General features: G+C 41.2%; 1 protein-coding gene across 23 annotated transcripts in view; it reads right to left on the bottom strand.

The window, feature by feature from the left end:
* The window catches only part of LIMCH1 (LIM and calponin homology domains 1), a 367162-nt gene that overhangs the window by 100346 nt on the left and 248518 nt on the right, over window positions 1-18298 (bottom strand). For all 23 annotated transcript variants that reach the window (XM_055435132.2, XM_055435131.2, XM_055435134.2 and 20 more), the window contains one exon: window positions 5081-5187. In XM_055435132.2, the coding sequence (XP_055291107.2) occupies window positions 5081-5187 (107 nt within the window). The remainder of the gene's footprint in view (window positions 1-5080; window positions 5188-18298) is intronic.

The following is an 18298-nucleotide window of genomic DNA, read 5'->3' as shown; positions in this document are numbered from 1 at the left end:
TTTAACAAAGGTCTAAAACTACTTAATTAAATAGAACTGAAAAATATATGTAGAAGAGGCAATACTATCCAAATATTTGTTCTTTTCTGCTATGGACATAAATCAGTGTTGGGAATCAGCCATTAGCAGGAAAATATGCATGCTATGTTCAAATATACACACACACATTCTTAAATATACAGAAACATTTATTCTCAAACTATAAACAAAAAAGCTACTTGGTGGTACTTTCTAAATATTCATACAGTGAAATATAAGAATTTCTTCTAAATTAATCTAAGTTTTCTTTAGCATGTCAACAAATAAATACTAGGAAAACAAATGCTACATTTCTTTTTTCCACAGAACTTCAGTTGGGGGTTGGGGAGGGAGAATGTAATTCTATTGAAAAAACTAGTCAAGAATTCCTTCAGATATTTAGATCACAATTACCTAACTGCTGTATATTCTGACCCAAAGTACAGATTAATGAACAGATGCACACTTTTAAGTCAACTGAGATTTGAGGGAACAGAAAACAACGTAGGCCACATGAAGGATATAAACCATCAACAGACACTTGCATTGTAAGAAGCAGTGGTCCAATTTGGATTTGATTAAGAGCATGTTTCATATTGCCCCCTATTAACAGAAACAATGGTATGTCATTAACTGCTTAGGTGTTTGCTAGTATTTTAAAAAACTGAACAACAACAACGAAACTAGACGAAAGCAAACAAAAATCTATTAAAGATTTGAATTTTTTGTGAGAAACAACTTAAGAACAGGGGACATAAGACTTTTTCTCTTTTTCTGCATTGACAATGAACATTTTTTGACTAAAATTGTGACCCAGTTCTGAAAAAAAGTCATACTTGGCACACACTAGGAGCTCACAGAACATTTGTTGAGTCACTTCCACATAACAACCAATTACGTGAAAATGCTTCTGAATTTTTCAGAGACATCCTCGGGAGCAACCCAAAGGCTTCCTCCTTTCCATCCAGTTGCTGCAACTCTCTAGAATGATATTTGCTGCAAGCCCTTTTGGATTATGCTTTCATTTCTCACCAAGGTTGTCTGGCACCCATTACAGGTAGAGTTCACAAAATCACACACCCAGTAATCATTTGCAGGTTCTCCCTTTCTTTCTTTCTCTACTCAAGTTACTTCTCAAAAAAAAAAAAAAAAGTACGAAAAATTACCTACAAAGAAAGCTAATCTAAAAGGTACTTTTAAAAAGACAATTTGAAAAAGCATCAAAATTATATATGTACATGTTGGCCAGTTTACTTTTCTGTACAGCAGAAACTGACACAGCAGTGTAAAGCAGCTTTACTCCAATTTAAAAAAAAAAGCATCAAAATGTTCTTTTTGGGATCCACCCCTCTACCTATTGCTTTCACTATTAACTGGTGTCAACAGGGTGTTTTCCATCTCTGCTAATGTTTGGCTCAACTTTCAGAGGGGAAAGCAGAAAAATATAGCAGTGTCTACTTTCACTTACCAGAGCTATGAAATCCACATGTGTTACAAATGTCCCCAGACAGTACTAAGTTAAACCAGCATCACTTACAGAAAAGTTGTGAAGCAGATAGTTCATTCTATGCCCCAACCCTCCTTAATGCTACAGAAGATTTTCTAAGTGCTATAAATGAATTTATGGCATAATTTCAATATAAAGTTCTTTATGTTCTAAATATTCATACAGTGAAATAAAAATTCTTTCTCTATAATTATTCTAAATTCAACCTCCTATAATGCTTGTGGGCCACTTCTCACACCACACTCATCCTTGCTCATTACCCTTCTACCACACTGGCTGGCCACTCTTCTTTCTCTTTCTAGACATCGTTTGCTTTTCTTCCCTAGCCTTTCTACCGACCCTTCCTCTGCCCTGAATACCCTATAGATCTTTGCATGGCTGGCTCTTTCCTTCCTTTCAGTCCTCAGCTGAAATGCTACCACTTAAGAGACACCATTCTTGACACTTTTCTTTTTTATTACCCCCCAGTTTTGTTGAGCTATAATTTATACAAAACATATGAGTTTAAGGTATGCAACACAGTGATTTGATATATATATATTGCAACTGTCACTATCTTTTACATCATTTATTTTTATTACTATTTTATTTTCTCCTCAGCACTTATCACTCCCTGCAATTTAAAAAAATCTGCTTATTTACTTCTCATTTCTTGACACAAGGTATATAAATTTCATGTTCTTTTTCTCCAGTGACCAGAAAGGATCAGACACATAGTAGCTGCTCAGTTAATCTGTTGAATGAATGAAAAATATCAGTCATAGGGGAAAGCGATGGGCCAGTGTTTCTTAACAAAAATAATAACCTCAAGTGAAGGAAAAACTTAAAAGGGAAGAAAATAAGAAGAAATACAAAATGGGAGATAAATTGAAAGCTATGATAAAGAAGGGAAGGGAGGCACTGGGAAGAGAAGGAGACAGAGAAAAGAAGCAAAAGAAAGATAAAGGACAGAGGAAAGAACAGGAGAAGGGGAAGACGGCCTAGTAACTGAGAAGTGATTGTGTGCCACTGGTCTAAGTGACTTTTTTCCCCTTTTCATTGCTTTCTGTGTCTTTGAAGTAAAGGCTCTTTAGAAGTTGGTTGAACCATCTTCCCAGATCTGCACTGAGCAAGCTTTAGCTAGAATCATACCCGTAAGAATATTCTGTCCAATTCCATTTTACATATGAAGACACAGAGCCCTACTGAAGCAAAGGATCTTGCCTTGGATTATAGACCCAAGGGGCAGCATATGTAGAGGTAGACCCTGGGTTTCCTGATGCCCAGGGTTTTACAGGAAAGCAATAAAGGTGATATGAGTTCTAAATTTCTAAAATTCATCAGTCTCAGAGTTCTCCTGGTTTAGTAACATACTGGTTTAGAGTGACTTAAAAAAAGAAGAAATGAATGCAGCTGCCAACACTGTCAACGTGAACTTTCCTTCACCCTCTAAGCAATGTGTGTGTGACTAATGATTACCTACCAGGCCACACAGTTACTATTGTTCCTGGTCACTTGCCACCCAGGTGAAACGACAAATATGAGATGAGGCAGAACCTGAAACAATTTCCTAGGCTGAATAATGATTTATACAGGCTGGATTTAGGTGCAGAATAAATGGAGCATGTGAGCACTAAAATGAGGTTTATGGTGCTTTCCATATTCAAATATCATAATTTTTATTCTGTTATTTTTGTCCTTAACTAAAGTTTTTCCATGAGAAATATTAAAGAGAGGTCAAAAGGTACAAACCTCTAGTTATAAAATAAATAAATAATGGGGTTGTGATGTACAGCATGACAACTATAGTTAATAAAACAATATTGCTTATTTGAAAGTTGCTAAGAGAGAAGATCTTAGAAGAACACATTGCAAGAAAAATACACTTTATATAGTGACAGATGTTAACTGGACTTACTGTGGTAAACATTTTGCAATATACACAAATATTGAATCACTATGTCATACATATGAAACTAATATTATCGTGTATGTCAATTATGTCCAACTCTGTGTGACCCTATGGACTGTAGCCTGCCAGGCTCCTCTGTCCATGGGATTTTCCAGGTAAGAATACTGAAGTGGGTTGCCATTTCCTTCTCCAGGGGATCTTCCTGAACTGTAGTCCTGGAGGAGACTCTTGAGAGTTCCTTGGACAGCAGGAGATCAAACCAGTAATTCTAGAGGAAATCAACCCTGAATATTCATTGGAAGGACTGATGATGAAGCTGAAGCTCCAATACTTTGGCCACCTGATGCAGAGAGCTGACTCACTGGAAAAGACACTGATGCTGGGAAAGATTGAGGGCAGGAGGAAAAAGGGACAACAGAGGCTGAGATGGGTTAGATGGTATCACCAACTCCATGGACATGAGTTTGAGTAAACTCTGGGAGATAGTGAAGGACCGGGAAGCCTGGTGTGCTGCAGTCCATGGGGTTGCAAAGTGTCGGATGTGACTGAGTGACTGAACAACAACAAATGTCAATCATACTTAAAAAGAAGGCACACTGACAACAGAGAAGTGGTTTTTATATAGTCAATCATGGATGACTCTCCCTCATTCCTAGTCATAAATCATAAAATCCAATATAAACTCCAATTTGATTTCATTTAGTAGTTTCCATATTTTCCCCCATCACTAGAAAAAGGCCAGTATCAGCATGCAAATACCAAAAAATTTACAGTTCTGAATTTTGGTGTCTCTCTTTCTTCTGCCCTTTTATGATAAAATGACCCAAAAGTAATCAAAGGAGAAGTACATCCAACCTAAAGACGCTATGTATGTAACTAAGCTTATTATTAAAGCATATTAATGCCAAACACTGTTTGACTAATTTGGAAAAGGTTTTATATGAATTTGGTAGAGTCTGAAGAACTTTTAAACTACAGGAACGTTACCTCTCCCATCTCAAAAGGACTCTTCATCTCATTACTCTGCTCACAGCTATTTCTTTACAGAGAAGCACACTGCCTTTTCTTTTATTATAACATACTTTCCCAAGAATTCGTTGGCCCCAAACATGGCTCACTGAGTAGATACAGTCAACAATAGTCAAATGGCCAATGATCCATCTTCAGAGAACTTAATCACTGACACATATGAGAAAACAGTTACAAATGTAAATGAAGAAGAGATTTTTCCATAATCTATTGCCTTCTTTGCATAATAAACAGAGTTCAGAACTGTTTAGGAGTTTGCAGTCTTCCAAGAGCCTATTCATATGCCCAATTGGAGCCAATAAAAGCTTTTTGTCTAACCCAAATAGATTCTGTGTATACTTCTCCCTTGCCTCTCCTTCTGTTAAGTTTCACCTAAAAGTTTTCCTCCTTGTCTCTAACATTCTAACTCTATATGTATGATTTTTGCATTTCAAAAAATTATGTTTGATCAGAATGAAAGTTACACACAAGGGAAGGCCAATGTAGCTTGTTCTGAAAGCTGGATTTTCACCTTCACATTTCTGTTTTATTAGGCATGCCCAATACTCTGCCTCTTAGACCTTACAACATCATCACAAAACTGCAAATCAACCCATAAATGGGTTTCCCTTGAACATAAATCGTGCATGACTTACTTGACTGTTACTCTGTTGGACGTATCCTGTAGGTCACTCGGGTCAAAAAGTTGAGATTCTTTAAGGCCGAGCTCTTTACAACCTCTCAAGAATAATATGATATTGTCCTGGAAGAAAGAAAAGAAATCTAAGTCTATATTATTTAATATTATTTCATGAACCAGTCTTTCCTCTTTAATAGTCCAAATCACCGGAGAGAAGACAATCATTAGGGCAGTGAGAGTCAGGTGTGAGTCATGACTTGTTAGATAATAAAATCATACTTTGTTAGGAAATCCTGGAGTAAACAGACACTTCAAACTTCTGAACCCACAGCTATATCAAATTCATTTTTCTTCCCTTTACCTTCCACACTGGTGTAAAACTGTAAGTTAAATGCCACTGAAAAATAAAACTTAGGACTTCCCTGGTGATCCAGTAGTTAAGAATCTACCTGCCAATGCAAGGAACAAGGATTCAATCCCTGTTCTGGGGAGATTCCACATCCTGAGAGCTAACTACTAAGCCTTCACTTTTATGCCTGTGTTCTGCAACAAGAGAGTCTCCCTTGCTTGCCACAATTAAAGAAAGCCTGCTTGCAGCGCCGAAGACCCAACATGGCCAAAAATAAATAAATACATAATTTTTTTTTTTAAAAGAAAAGTGTAACTTAGTGATTTGAGGGGAGTAGTCCTAGGTGGCGCTAGTGATAAAGAACCTGCCTGCCAATGCAGGAGACACAGGAGACGGTGGTTCGATCCCTAGGTCAGCAAGATCCCCTGGAGAAGGGCATGGCAATCCACTCCAGTATTCTTGCCTGGAGAATCCCATGGACAGAGGAGCCTGGTGGGCTACAGTCCATAGGATCACAAAGAGTTGGACACCACTGAAGCAACTTAATACACAGTACTCCTATTGCTTCAAAGTTTTGTCCATGTCTTATTGCCTAGAATCTGATTCAACTTTTTTTTTTTTAAATAGGTTTTACTACCTAAGTCATCTTCGAGTTTTTCTTTCTAAATGATCTTCAAAAATACATCCTTCATCAGTGGGTTTTGATCAGTAATACCTCTTTGTGGACTATAAACGGAATTAAATTGGTGAGGGGAATCTAGACTTAACTGGAAGGGGATAAACAGGGGGCAAGGAAATCTTTTGGAAATAATATCAAAGACTTTCCTCATGGTGATGCATTTGTCTATCAGGTACAAGTTGACTTTGGCCTGGCAGAGTAGCAGACACAATCAACAGCTGAGGAAGGCTCTGGTCTTCATCTGTTTGGAGTCATTAAGAATAAACAAATGGCTCTGGAAGGGATGGCAAGTTGTGAGTCATCCTTTAGGAACTCTAGGACATTAGCTGCAGATTCATCAGTTATGTCTTTGTAAAAGACTTTGTAAAAGACGAGCTAACTGGTTCCATCAGGTAGTTCAAACTTCAGGAAAGGAATGATGAAGACTGGTTCCAGGAGCCGGATCATGTGAGGTGAGAGTGAAATTTGCTCAGTCATGTCCAACGCTTTGTGACCCCATGGACTATACAGTCCATGGAATTCTCCAGACCAGAACACTGGAGTCTGTAGCTGTTCCCTTTTCCAGGGAATCTTCCCAACCCAGGGACTGAACCCAAGTCTCCCACATTGCAGGCGGATTCTTTACCAGCTGAGCCAGCAGGGAAGCGAACCTATCTAAATGATCTAAGACAGATGCTACAAAAATCTGAAGTAATGGTGGTGGTAAATAAATCATATATTCAAAGTGCAATTTAACAAAGTGAACAAAAATCATTGTATTTCCCAATGACCAGTGTGTAGGCTGCTGCTGCCAAGTCACTCCAGTCGTGTCCGACTCTGTGCGACCCCACAGATGGAAGCCCACCAGGCTCCCCTGTCCCTGGGATTCTCCAGGCAAGAACACTGGAGTGGGTTGCCATTTCCTTCTCCAATGTGTGAAAGTGAAAAGTGGAAGTGAAGTCGCTCAGTCGTGTCCGACCCTTAGCGACCCCACGGACTGCAGCCTACCAGGCTCCTCCATCCATGGGATTTTCTAGGCAAGAGTACTGGAGTGGCTTGCCAGTGCCTTCTCCTGCTAATAATATGGCGCCCAAGAATCTCACCCTCTGGGGGACACACTCTATACAATCGCCTTCCCTTGAGTGCCAGTGGAGCCTGTGCATATGGTAGATGACCACTCTGTGATTATGTCATTAACCACTTGGCTTTGAGTTGATCAAAAGAAAGATGGCCTGATTGTGCCTGACCTAATCATAGGTCACCTTACAAAGAAGGTGAAGTCAGAGTTCCTGCTGGCCATAGGTTTTATTGCTGCACAGAGATGCTTTCTGTCAACAATCACATGAGCTAGGAATAGGCCTGGGAAGAAGCTCAGCTTGGACTTCAGCCCCTGCCAACACTTCAATTTCAGCACTGTGAGACCCTGAGCAAAGAATTTAGTCACACCATACCAATATTCTGATTATAGAAACAAAGATAGTCAGTGGATATTTACTGAAGATGCTAGGTTTATAGTAATTTTTTATGCAGCAATAAAAATTAATACATCTAAGTTCAAAATAACAAAAGCAATAGCAATATATTGCTAACCTTTATATAACCTTTATTAAATGCCAAGCATTCTTTCAAGAATTCTACATATGTTAACTCATTTAATTCCTGCACAACCTTATGAGGTAGGTACTCTGATCATTCTCATTTTATAGATGAGCAGTGTGAGGCATGGAACAAATAAGCATCATTAAGGCTTCCCTGATAGCTCAGTTGGTAAAGAATCTGCCTGCAATACAGGAGACCCTCGTTCAATTCCTGGATCAGGAAGATCCCCTGGAGAAGGAATAGGCTACCCACCCCAGTACTCTTGGGTTTCCCTTGTGGCTCAGCTGGTAAAGAATTGGCCCACAATGTGGGAGACCTGTGTTTGATCCCTGGGTTGGGAAGATCCCTTGGAGAAAGGAAGGGCTACCTGCTCCAGTATTCTGGCCTGGAGAATTCCATGGACTGTACAGACCGTGGGGTCGCAGAGAGTCAGACATGACCGAGTGACTTTCACTTCACTTCAACCAGTGAGTGGTGAAGGAACAAAGGCTGCACAGCCAGGAAAGAATGCAGGTGAAAAAAACACGGCAGACACGAGGAAATCAAGCATCAAATCTGAGAATGGTACCAAAGGAAGAGGAGGCTTTGGAGTCAGGGGCTGATCAAAGGGCCCCTTGAAGGCCATGGAGGGCAGAGGGGTGGTAATGTGAGAAGTAAATGCCCAGGTCTGCAGCAGAAGTAGATTGTTGGGGGTAGGCCTCGGGGAGGGGATGTGCAAAGGAAGGACTTAAGAGGAACAAGGCAGGAGACAGGGAAACCATCGAGGAGATACTCCAATCTCACTTCCCCCCAATGGAGGCTGGCCCACCCCAGTATGTTGTCTTTCCTGTGTCCCTGGTTTTTTTTCAGTGGATAGAAGTACCATCATTCATAAGACCCGTGTCATGTACAAGACATACTGTAGACTGACAGTGAGCTGGTTATAGTCTGAAGTTATCCATACCCTTCACAGTCTCTTCTCCAATCACTTTACATGTTTTAAAATTATCCAATTTCCCTTTGGAGTTTTTCTATTTTGCATCCCACTTCCAGAGGTTTGTAGATGTTCAGGTGAGTCTTTTGCAGGGCATGCAGCAATCTTTCTGGTTGGCCTATGAACTCTGAGGGCTTCTAACCCAGAGGAAATTAAAGGATGGGTCTCAGAACTCTCTAGGAATCATCTGGGACCCCAATAATAGGAACAGACCAGTGACCCCAACATGGTCCTATCAGAGGCGCATGACTGTAGCCACATCAGATTTTCAAGGAGGGCGCGAAAGTGCTCTTCCCACGTGCACTAGCAGAAGTGCCCCTGAGCACTGCTCTATCTTGAGTACACTGACTGCAAACACAGAAGCACTGTGTTGCCAGTCGGGCTGAACATTTTGGGCTGTGAGATTTAAATAATGGCAGGTCTCCTTCCAGTTTCGTGCTGCAACCTAATGATGCTGGAGGGGAGCCAGACCCCAGTCAGGAGAAAAGCCAGAAGGAAGAGCCCCCTCAGCCAAGAGCTAACAAGGGCAGTGACCAGAGTGGGCAGGGAGGGCTGTGCCTTTAATTACTTAAAATGCATCCTGCAAATTCCCATCTGCCTTGCTCTTCACGCTGAGTTTTTTCCACATTTACAACTCCAAGCAAAACTAACAATCTAGTGTCTTAGCTTCTGAAGCCAAGAAACACAACCGTGTCTCAATCCTGGGAAAGAAGTGGAGACACTGATTTACCACAATGACTATTCTATTTAGGTCTTACTAGTATAGTATTGCCGGAGAAGGCAATGGCAAGCCACTCCAGTACTCTTGCTTAGAAAATCTCATGGACAGAGGAGCCTGGTGGGCTGCAGTCCATGGAGTCGCTACTAGTCGGACACGACTGAGCGACTTCACTTTCACTTTTCACTTTCACACACTGGAGAAGGAAATGGCAACCCACTCCAGTGTTCTTGCCTGGAGAGTCCCAGGGACGGTGGAGCCTGGTCGGCTGTCGTCTATGGGGTTGCACAGAGTGGGACACGACTGAAGCGACTTAGCAGCAGCAGTATAGTATTGCAAACTCATTAATTCTTAGGCTTCAAAAGAAGTTTTTAAAAATCTCTTCAAAAATGGCAATGTCATGATAAAACAAAAATTGATTGGATCTTAGATCCAGAAAGAAAAAGTATAATAAAGACTATAAAAGTTCAATTTAAAGGTGGACCGTTGTTGGATAGCATTATTGGATGATTGTTAATTTTCTTAGGCATGACCATGATGGTGTTATGGTTATATGAAAGAATACCTTTATTTTTAGGCAAACATATGGATTTTTCAAGGACAAGTTGTCATGTCTATAATTTCAAATGGTTCAAGAAAATAAAATGTGTGTGTGTGCATGAATGGGCTTCCCCAGTGGCTTGGTGGTATAGAATCCGCCTGCAACGCAGGAGCCTCAGGAGATGCAGGTTCAATCCCTGTTCGGGAAGATCCCCTGGAGGAGGGCATGGCAATCCACTCCAGTATTCTTGCCTCGAGAATCTCATGGACAGGAGGAGCCTGGCAGGTTACAGTCTATAGGGTTGCACAGAGTCGGACACAGTTGAAGTGACTTAGTATGCACACATGTGTATTGATAGGAGAGATGGAAATAGGGAGAGAGAGAATGCTATTTGTTGATTATGGAGAAAGAGATAAAGCAAGTATGGCAAAAAACTAATAATTGGCAAATATAGATCTTAAAACTTGGCTTTTTTTTTTTTTTTTTATAGCCTGGTGGGCTACAGTCCAAAGGGTGGCAAAGACAGTAAATGTGGCATTGTGGGCACATGGTGGTCTCTGTCAAAATGACTTAACTCTCTCTACCTTGCGTGCATGATTAGTTCCTCACTAATGTCTGACTCTTTGTGACCCCATGGACTGTAGCCTTCCAGGCCCCTATGTCCATGGGATTTTCCAGGCAAGAATACTGGAGTGGGTTTCCATTTCTTTCTGCAGGGGATCTTCCTGACCCAGGAATCAAAACTGCATCTCCTGTGTCTCTGGCATTGCAGGCAGATTCTTTATTTGCTGAGCCATCGGTGAAGCCCCAACTATGTCACTGTAGCCAGACAAATACACAAACGAGTGGAAGTGTCAGCCTCCCTATACACTTCACTTACACAAGCAGGAATCGGGCTGGATTTGGCCCACAGGCTGTAGTCCACTGGCCTTGTTCTAGGCAACCAGTATTCCAGTATTGATTATGCCATCTATACATTTGAAAACTTCCCAAAAAGTTTAGAGAAAAGGTTTTTAAATGTGTAAAAATGTATTCAACTCCATAGGGTTGTGAGTTCACTGGCAAAACCAGTTTCCTAAAACTGAAGGGAAAAATAACAGTTGCCTCGGAGACAACTGTTCCAGTCTCTGAGGTAAAGGCTCCAGCGCTACTGATGGAAAGTTTTCTAAATTTCTGGCTAATAGGAAAATGCAGTAACATGAGTCTCAATTCAACACAGATGCGGAACATAAAGTTCCTGAAAGAGTCCATTTTTGTGCTCAACCAATAGTAATGTTTATACCTCTGTTTACCTAAGGACTATGCGTTCACTCCTGGTTCTTGGCCCAGGGGTAGTCCCATGTCACTAATCTGTGGGCCCGCAGTGTGTATGAAAACATTTCCTGGGGGCCTGGGTTGAGGCCTGAGCTTTCAGCCCTCCCCAGGGCCTCTTCTCTGAGGAAACCCTGATGCTTCTCTCCCTTCCCTTCTTGCTCTAAAGTCAAAATGAAGGAAGGCCAGGATGGTCTCCACCTCCAGAGTTTCCCCAGCATATAATAGGTACTTCTAATGGCGGCTCAGAGGGTAAAGCGTCTGCCTACAATGTGGGAGACCCAAGTTCCATCCCTGGGTTGGGAAGATCCCCTGGAGAAGGAAATGGCACCCCACTCCAGTACTCTTGCCTGGAAAATCCCATGGACGGAGGAGCCTGGTAGGCTACAATCCACGGGGTCACAAAGAGTCGGACACAACTGAGCGACTTCACTAGATATTTAAAACAAATTAAGCACTACATTCTAGGTACTTAGAAGAATGAAAAAAACAAAAAACCTACAAAATTCTGGTAGATGAAACGAGGACTTAGAAGTATCTTATCTTCAGGATTAATTTTCATGATCTGTCATATAGCTGGATTTGTTCAAGATACACGTAAACAGAGGTTTAAGAAAAACTGTCTCATTAGACAATGGAAATGAGGGAACAAATGTACCATGGAACACAGTATAACAGTTTTGGAGTCAGGAGGGCTCTAGTTAGAATCCCAGCCTCATCCACATACTAGTTACATGGCCTTTGGCATGGTTCCTAACATTTCTGATCTTTGGATTTCTAATCTGTGAGGTGGGGGATGCCATTAATCTTATATGGATGACAGAATTATGAGAGTTGGACCATAAAAAAGGCTGAGTGCCAAAGAATTGATGCTTTCGAACTGTGGTGATGGAGAAGACTCTTGAGAGTCCCTTGGACTGCAAGGAGATCAAGCCAGTCCATCCTAAAGGAAATCAGTCCTGAATATTCATTGGAAGGGCTGATGCTGAAGCTGAAACTCCAATACTTTGGTGACCTGATGCGAAGAGCTGACTCATTGGAAAAGACCCTGATTCTGGGAAAGATTGAGGACAGGAGGAGAAGGGGATGACAGAGGATGAGATGGTTGGATGGCATCACTGATTCGGTGGACATGAGTTTGAGCAAGTTCCGGGAGTTGGTAATGGACAGGGAAGCCTTGGGTGCTCCAGTCAGCAGGGTTGCAGAATAAGATGCAACTTGGGGACCAAACAACAACAAACATATTGAGAACATAGCCCAGTGTCTCTAGTGTTTCCAGACACTCATTATATGGATGTTATGTATTATTATGGCTTTATTGTCAACTCAGGTTAGGAAGGGACCTGAGAAAATGAGAAAACTCTATCCATCCACAAAAACCAGTATTTACAGCCCTTGCTGGTTACATGGGAGATTTTTTTTTTCTTTCTTTTTAAAGGGTAGTTGCAATTACTACTGTTTAGTCAGTGTTACAAACTGCCGAGTTGACTTACATAGGCTGCCTCAAACACAGGTGTAAGCTATGTACCAAAGTCATTTCTAAGAAGATGGCTTGTAGGTCATCATTTGCAGTTATCTCACAGAATTAGTCTTTGCCTGGTGGTTGCCAGTTTCAGTTCAGTCATTCAGTCGTGTCCGACTCTTTGCGACCCCATGAATCACAGCACGCCAGGCCTCCCTGTCCATCACCAACTCCCAGAGTTCACTCAAACTCACGTCCATCGAGTCGGTGATGCCATCCAGCCATCTCATTCTCTGTCGTCCCCATCTCCTCCTGCCCCCAATCGCTCCCAGCATCGGAGTTTTTTCCAGTGAGTCAACTCTTCACATGAGGTGGCCAAAGTATTGGAGTTTCAGCTTTAGCATCAGTCCTTCCAATGAATACCCAGGATTGATCTCCTTTAGAATGGACTGGTTGGATCTCCTTGCAGTCCAAGGGACTCTCAAGAGTCTTCTCCAACACCACAGTTCAAAAGCATCAGTTCTTCGGCCATCAGCTTTTTAGGCCAGAAAAACCTACTTAATCCAAAATGTAACTGAAGAGGAGTCTTACAGAACCTAATGGGCTGAGCAGAACAATGTCTCTGTTGGAAAGCTTATTCAGAAAGACCTGCCTGTGCTCTAGACTGTAGTCAGATGGAGGATTCCAAAGGCCATAGAAGAGGCTTCCTTGGCCCAAGGGGGCACCTCAGGAGGGAGGGGCAAGAGTGAGAAGGAAGAAAGGCAGGCCAGCAATTCATTCCCGTGCAGCCCCTGAGACACATAACCGTCTCACCTAGGGTCTCCCTACTGTCTTCAGAAGGCAGCAAGGACCTGCTTGCTACCTTTCCCTTTCTCAGCTGTGATTTCCAACTGGTAAGGGGTTTCTCTTTTCCCTTGATCCATCACAGAGCAACGTGTAGCCTTCTGGCTCAGAGGAAAGCACCAGTCCTTAGTGGATCTCTAGGGAAACCAGACAGGGATTGAGAAGCCTCCTGCTCTACCCAATCTCCTTGGCTTTATTTCCTTTATAGCCAACAGGGAAAGGGCAACATGATGATGGATTTGGAGTTCACAGAAAATGAACGTAACGCTCATTTGGGTTTCAAATGAACCCAGATGTCTATATTGCCAGGTATTTAAAATACAATATATATTTTCAGAACTGGATTAGAAGTTTCAAGCCTCATTCAAATTTTTTTAAAGATCGGTAAAATAAGAAGCTTTCTAGACTTTTAGCAGTAATACTAGATGCTACAATAAATCGAACTATGTCAAAGTTTTGAGTGAATATAAATTAGAAATCTAGCATTCTATTCATAGTAAGTCAAACAAGTGGAATCAAAATGTTATAAATTTTTTAGCTAGGCAAAACATATTAAATTTTCTAAAACATGTATTATATTATACATACTATTTATAATATATATACAAAAGCTTTTCTTCTGTGTTTGATAAAGGCTTGGGAAAGAACTTTAAAAAAAAAAGAGAAAGAGAAATTGGAAAACAAACTAAATAAAATGGGAGCACTGAATATGAAACAGAAAAAGTGAAACAAGCTAGATAAAAGTAAAAGATCATCACATAGTCCAGTTTTTAAACATGGCTGCTCATTAGAATCACATCAGGAGCTCTGGAGAAAAAACAATACCTGGGCTTCTTAGATATACCTGTCATTTAAAAGTGTACATTTAATTTCCAAATACATGCGGTTTTTAAAGTATCTTTGACATTAATTTCTCACATAAATGCTTTCTTCTCTGCAATCATCCTCTGTTTTTTCAGTCTTGTAACCCTGAGGCTTTCCATGGCTAAGTCAAATATCTCTCTTGGTAAATGTCACACTGCACTTGAAAATATGTGGATTATTTTGAAAAATCTTTTCATATTGATTTCTAACATAATTCCACAGTAATAAGAGAACAGACTCTGCATGATTTCAATACTTTACACCATGAAATTTTTCACCTTGTTTTATGTCCCTGGATATGTTCCAGTGTCTCCTGGTTTATAATTTTTAGGAACTTGAATAGAATTTGTACCCTGCTGTTGTGTAAAAATTGTATACATCTTAATTATGTTGAATTGATTCATAGGAATTTTCAGATCTACTATATCCTTCTACTTTTCTGATTATTCATTCTATTAGCTTTTGAGAGTTTGTTAGTGAAACTCCAGCTAAAAATCTTAATTTATCTACTTAAAAAATAATTGTAATATACAGTGGAACTATATGTAACTTTGTTATGTATTTTCCAAGTCACCTATAAATGTGTTATCATATTTTCATAATCAAAAATTTTAAATGCTACATATATATATATATTAAAAAAAAAAAAGAAAAGACTAGGCGGAGGTAGAAAATGTAAACTGAGATTACATCTGGTGAATTTATTATCTTAACCCATTTTCTACAGTAAATATTTGCTTCAAAAATCTTAATAAGGATTACGGTAGCTCAGAAAGATTTGCAAGCATATCAGAGAAGATCCAGACCTTTCTTGAAAATCAATAACTAATAGCAATGTTACTTTTCCATTCTATCTCTAAGGCTTTCTTTTTTTTTTAATGGATTTTGCTAGGTTTCCTGCATTTGAAGCAAACAAATTCCCTCTAACAGAAGTGCAATTATGAAATTCAGAACTTAAGGAATACATTACCAAAATATCTGCAGGAACTTACCCCACAATTAATAGAATCTGGGGATTTCCTGTACCTGCCGTGAGTTCACGGTCGCTCTCCTAACCTGCATGGGTTCCAGCCTGGCTCCATTAATTGGCCGATGTCCAGCCACAATCAGTATTCGCCAGACTTTCAACGCACTTGAGTTTGCCAGGAGCACTTAATGAGGATACCAGGCCTTCCACTGAGAGGCAAAGGCGGCTCGCACTGCCTGGGGGAATTCTGGGGAAGTCTGACCCAGAAGGTGGCCGCTGGGTTGCTGCTTGCAGAAGAAGAAAGAATGTTATGGATGGGAAGTGAGCAGGCAAGGAGAGAATGGGGAGGGGAAGAGACTTCTGCAAGGTAAGCTTGGGAGAGTTCGTGAGAGCCTTGTGAAGGATTTGTGAAGCCTTGTGAAGCACTGTTCTCTAGGCATTGGGGAATCAAGTCCAGGTAATAAGGACAGAAAGAGTCCTGCGATTGACCTCTATTTTAGAATAAGTTGGGTGGCAGCAGGAGAGATCCCCTGGGTGAAGGAGAGGCTCCGTTCAAAATTATAAGAGCTCTGGGAGATGCGGAAAAGCCTGAACTCATTCAGAAGTACTGAGTTAGCAAAAAGATTCATTTGGGATTTTCTATAGGATGAAATGGAAAAAGCCAGATGAACTTTTTGGCCAGCCCAACAGTAAGGGCACCCACTGTTGGCTTGGCAGTTGAGTGGATTCGGGAATACAGAGTGAGGAGAAGGAAAGGGGTTTGGAGTGATGATGAAATTTTCAGCCATTAAGACCATCTTAAAAAATAGAGGAAGGGGAGATTTGTGAGAAACAGAAATAATAAATGAAGCTTGGAACATTCCATATTCCAAGAGCCACGGTTCATCAGGAGCTTGTATTTTGGTTGGCTACTCAGAGGCTGAACGACCTTGGGCAAGTTGCTTACATAATCTCTGCCTCAGCTTTCTGTTGAAAGCCCAGGTCCTTACAAAGACTTACAAGGCCCTACAGGAGCCGCTGCCCACTACCTCTCGGACCCCAACCCCACCTTGCTCCCCTTCCCTGCAGCCAGGCACAGCTCCTTCCCTGCTGATCCTCAACCAACCAAGAAGATTCCTGCCAGGGCGTATGCACTGCTCCTTTTCTTACCGAGGTATTATCTAGAATGATCCTTTCTTTTTTTTAAACATAATTAAGATTTACACAATTTTCACATAACAGAAGGATACAAATTCCATTCAAGTTCCCATAGATTATAAACTAGGAGACAATGGAACATACCCAGGGACATAAAACAAGGTGCAGAAATTTCAGGGTCTAAAGGTATTGAAATCATACAGCATCTGTTATCACTGTGGATGTTAGAAATCAATATAGAATGATCTCTTACATACAAAAAGTAAACAGTCAAGATATATGCATGGAATGAATGAATGACCATAACTGTGGGGATACATACAATGTCATAAAGATGTTGTGGAGTTAAATAAGAAAACATATGTAAAGTGCTTAAAATAGAACGATGTTCAACACAATAAACATTTTCCATTGTGATGTTTATTTCTATTATTAGAATAAAACTGTTAAGTAACCAATGAATGGAATTTCTGATTAGAAGGGACATTACTGTGAAGAAAGCTGATCGCCGAAGAATTGATGCTTTTGAACTGTGGTGTTGGAGAAGACTCTTGAGAGTCCCTTGGACTGCAAGGAGATCCAACCAGTCCATTCTAAAGGAGATCAATCCTGGGTGTTCACTGGAAGGACGGATGCTAAAGCTGAAACTGCAATACTCTGGCCACCTCATGCAACGAGTTGACTCACTGGAAAAGCCTCTGATGCTGGGAGGGATTGGGGGCGGGAGGAGAAGGGGACGACAGAGGATGAGATGGCTGGATGGCATCACCGACTCTGTGGACATGAGTTTGAGTGAACTCCGGGAGTTGGTGATAGACAGGGAGGCCTGGCGTGCTGTAATTCATGGGGTTGCGGAGAGTCGGACATGACTGAGCGACTGAACTGAACTGAACTGATATTGGGGACAATGTCCATGGAATGAGAGAGTGAAAACCAGATTGCAGGAAGTTAGGAAATTAGTGTAGAATAAAAACAATAGAGAAAACACAGAGACACTTCTGGGAAATTTAGCAGAGAAGAGATTAAGAAAAGGTATGGTGGGTCAAAGGAAGGCTGGCTGATTGTTTATTTTAGGAAAGTGTCAGGCAAGGAGAGACACAGAACCCTGCTTGCCCCAGAGCTTCTTTGCCCTCCCAGACCACTGACCTTACCCTCCTCACGAGGAATCCTCGTTGTGAGTAAGGTCTGAGCCATCAGGTTTCACTATAATGACCTTCCAGCCTGCTCACCATTTCCATCAGTCATGGAGAACTCTTGTCCCATGTTGACTACAGTCAACATTCTAGGTGACTTTACATTCCACACAGCAACCTGTTCGACAGCCTGGCTTTATAGTCTGACTTCCTCAATTCCAACAGTTTTTACTCATACACTCTATTTTAGGATCATATTTATCACCCACACCTGCCCTGTTGGAATCCCAATTTCCTATATCCTACTCCTTGGCCTGAGCGCCTCTCTTCCCAGGCTTCTCATTCCTTCTCTCCCACACACCTGCTCCTTCATTTCTAGACCCTGTCTTTTCCTTTCAATTCATTTCCCTCTCCTCTCATTGCCTTATTTCCTTCCTGATCCAGTCCAGATTACTGTGACTATTCAGCTGCTCCACTGCCTGGACTTTCAACAGCCCCAGCTCTCCACCTTTCCCCTAGGGAGCAATGACCAGGAAAAGGAAATGCAGAGGTGGAATAGTTAGCCTTGGACATGAGCCTTGGAGGCTAAGCCAACCACTTTTGTCTCTGCTTGAGGTGGGTAACAGGTAAGCCCACTCCTCATGTTTCTCCGTGGAGGAAGAACACTCTTGGCCCCTCA

This window comes from Moschus berezovskii, chromosome 5 (genome assembly GCF_049115385.1).
Source record: "Moschus berezovskii isolate FMDL1 chromosome 5, NW_MosBer_1.0, whole genome shotgun sequence".
NCBI classification, from domain to species: Eukaryota; Metazoa; Chordata; class Mammalia; order Artiodactyla; family Moschidae; genus Moschus; species Moschus berezovskii.
Note: the sequence above shows the minus strand (reverse complement) of the source record. Positions and strands in the feature narration are given on the sequence as shown.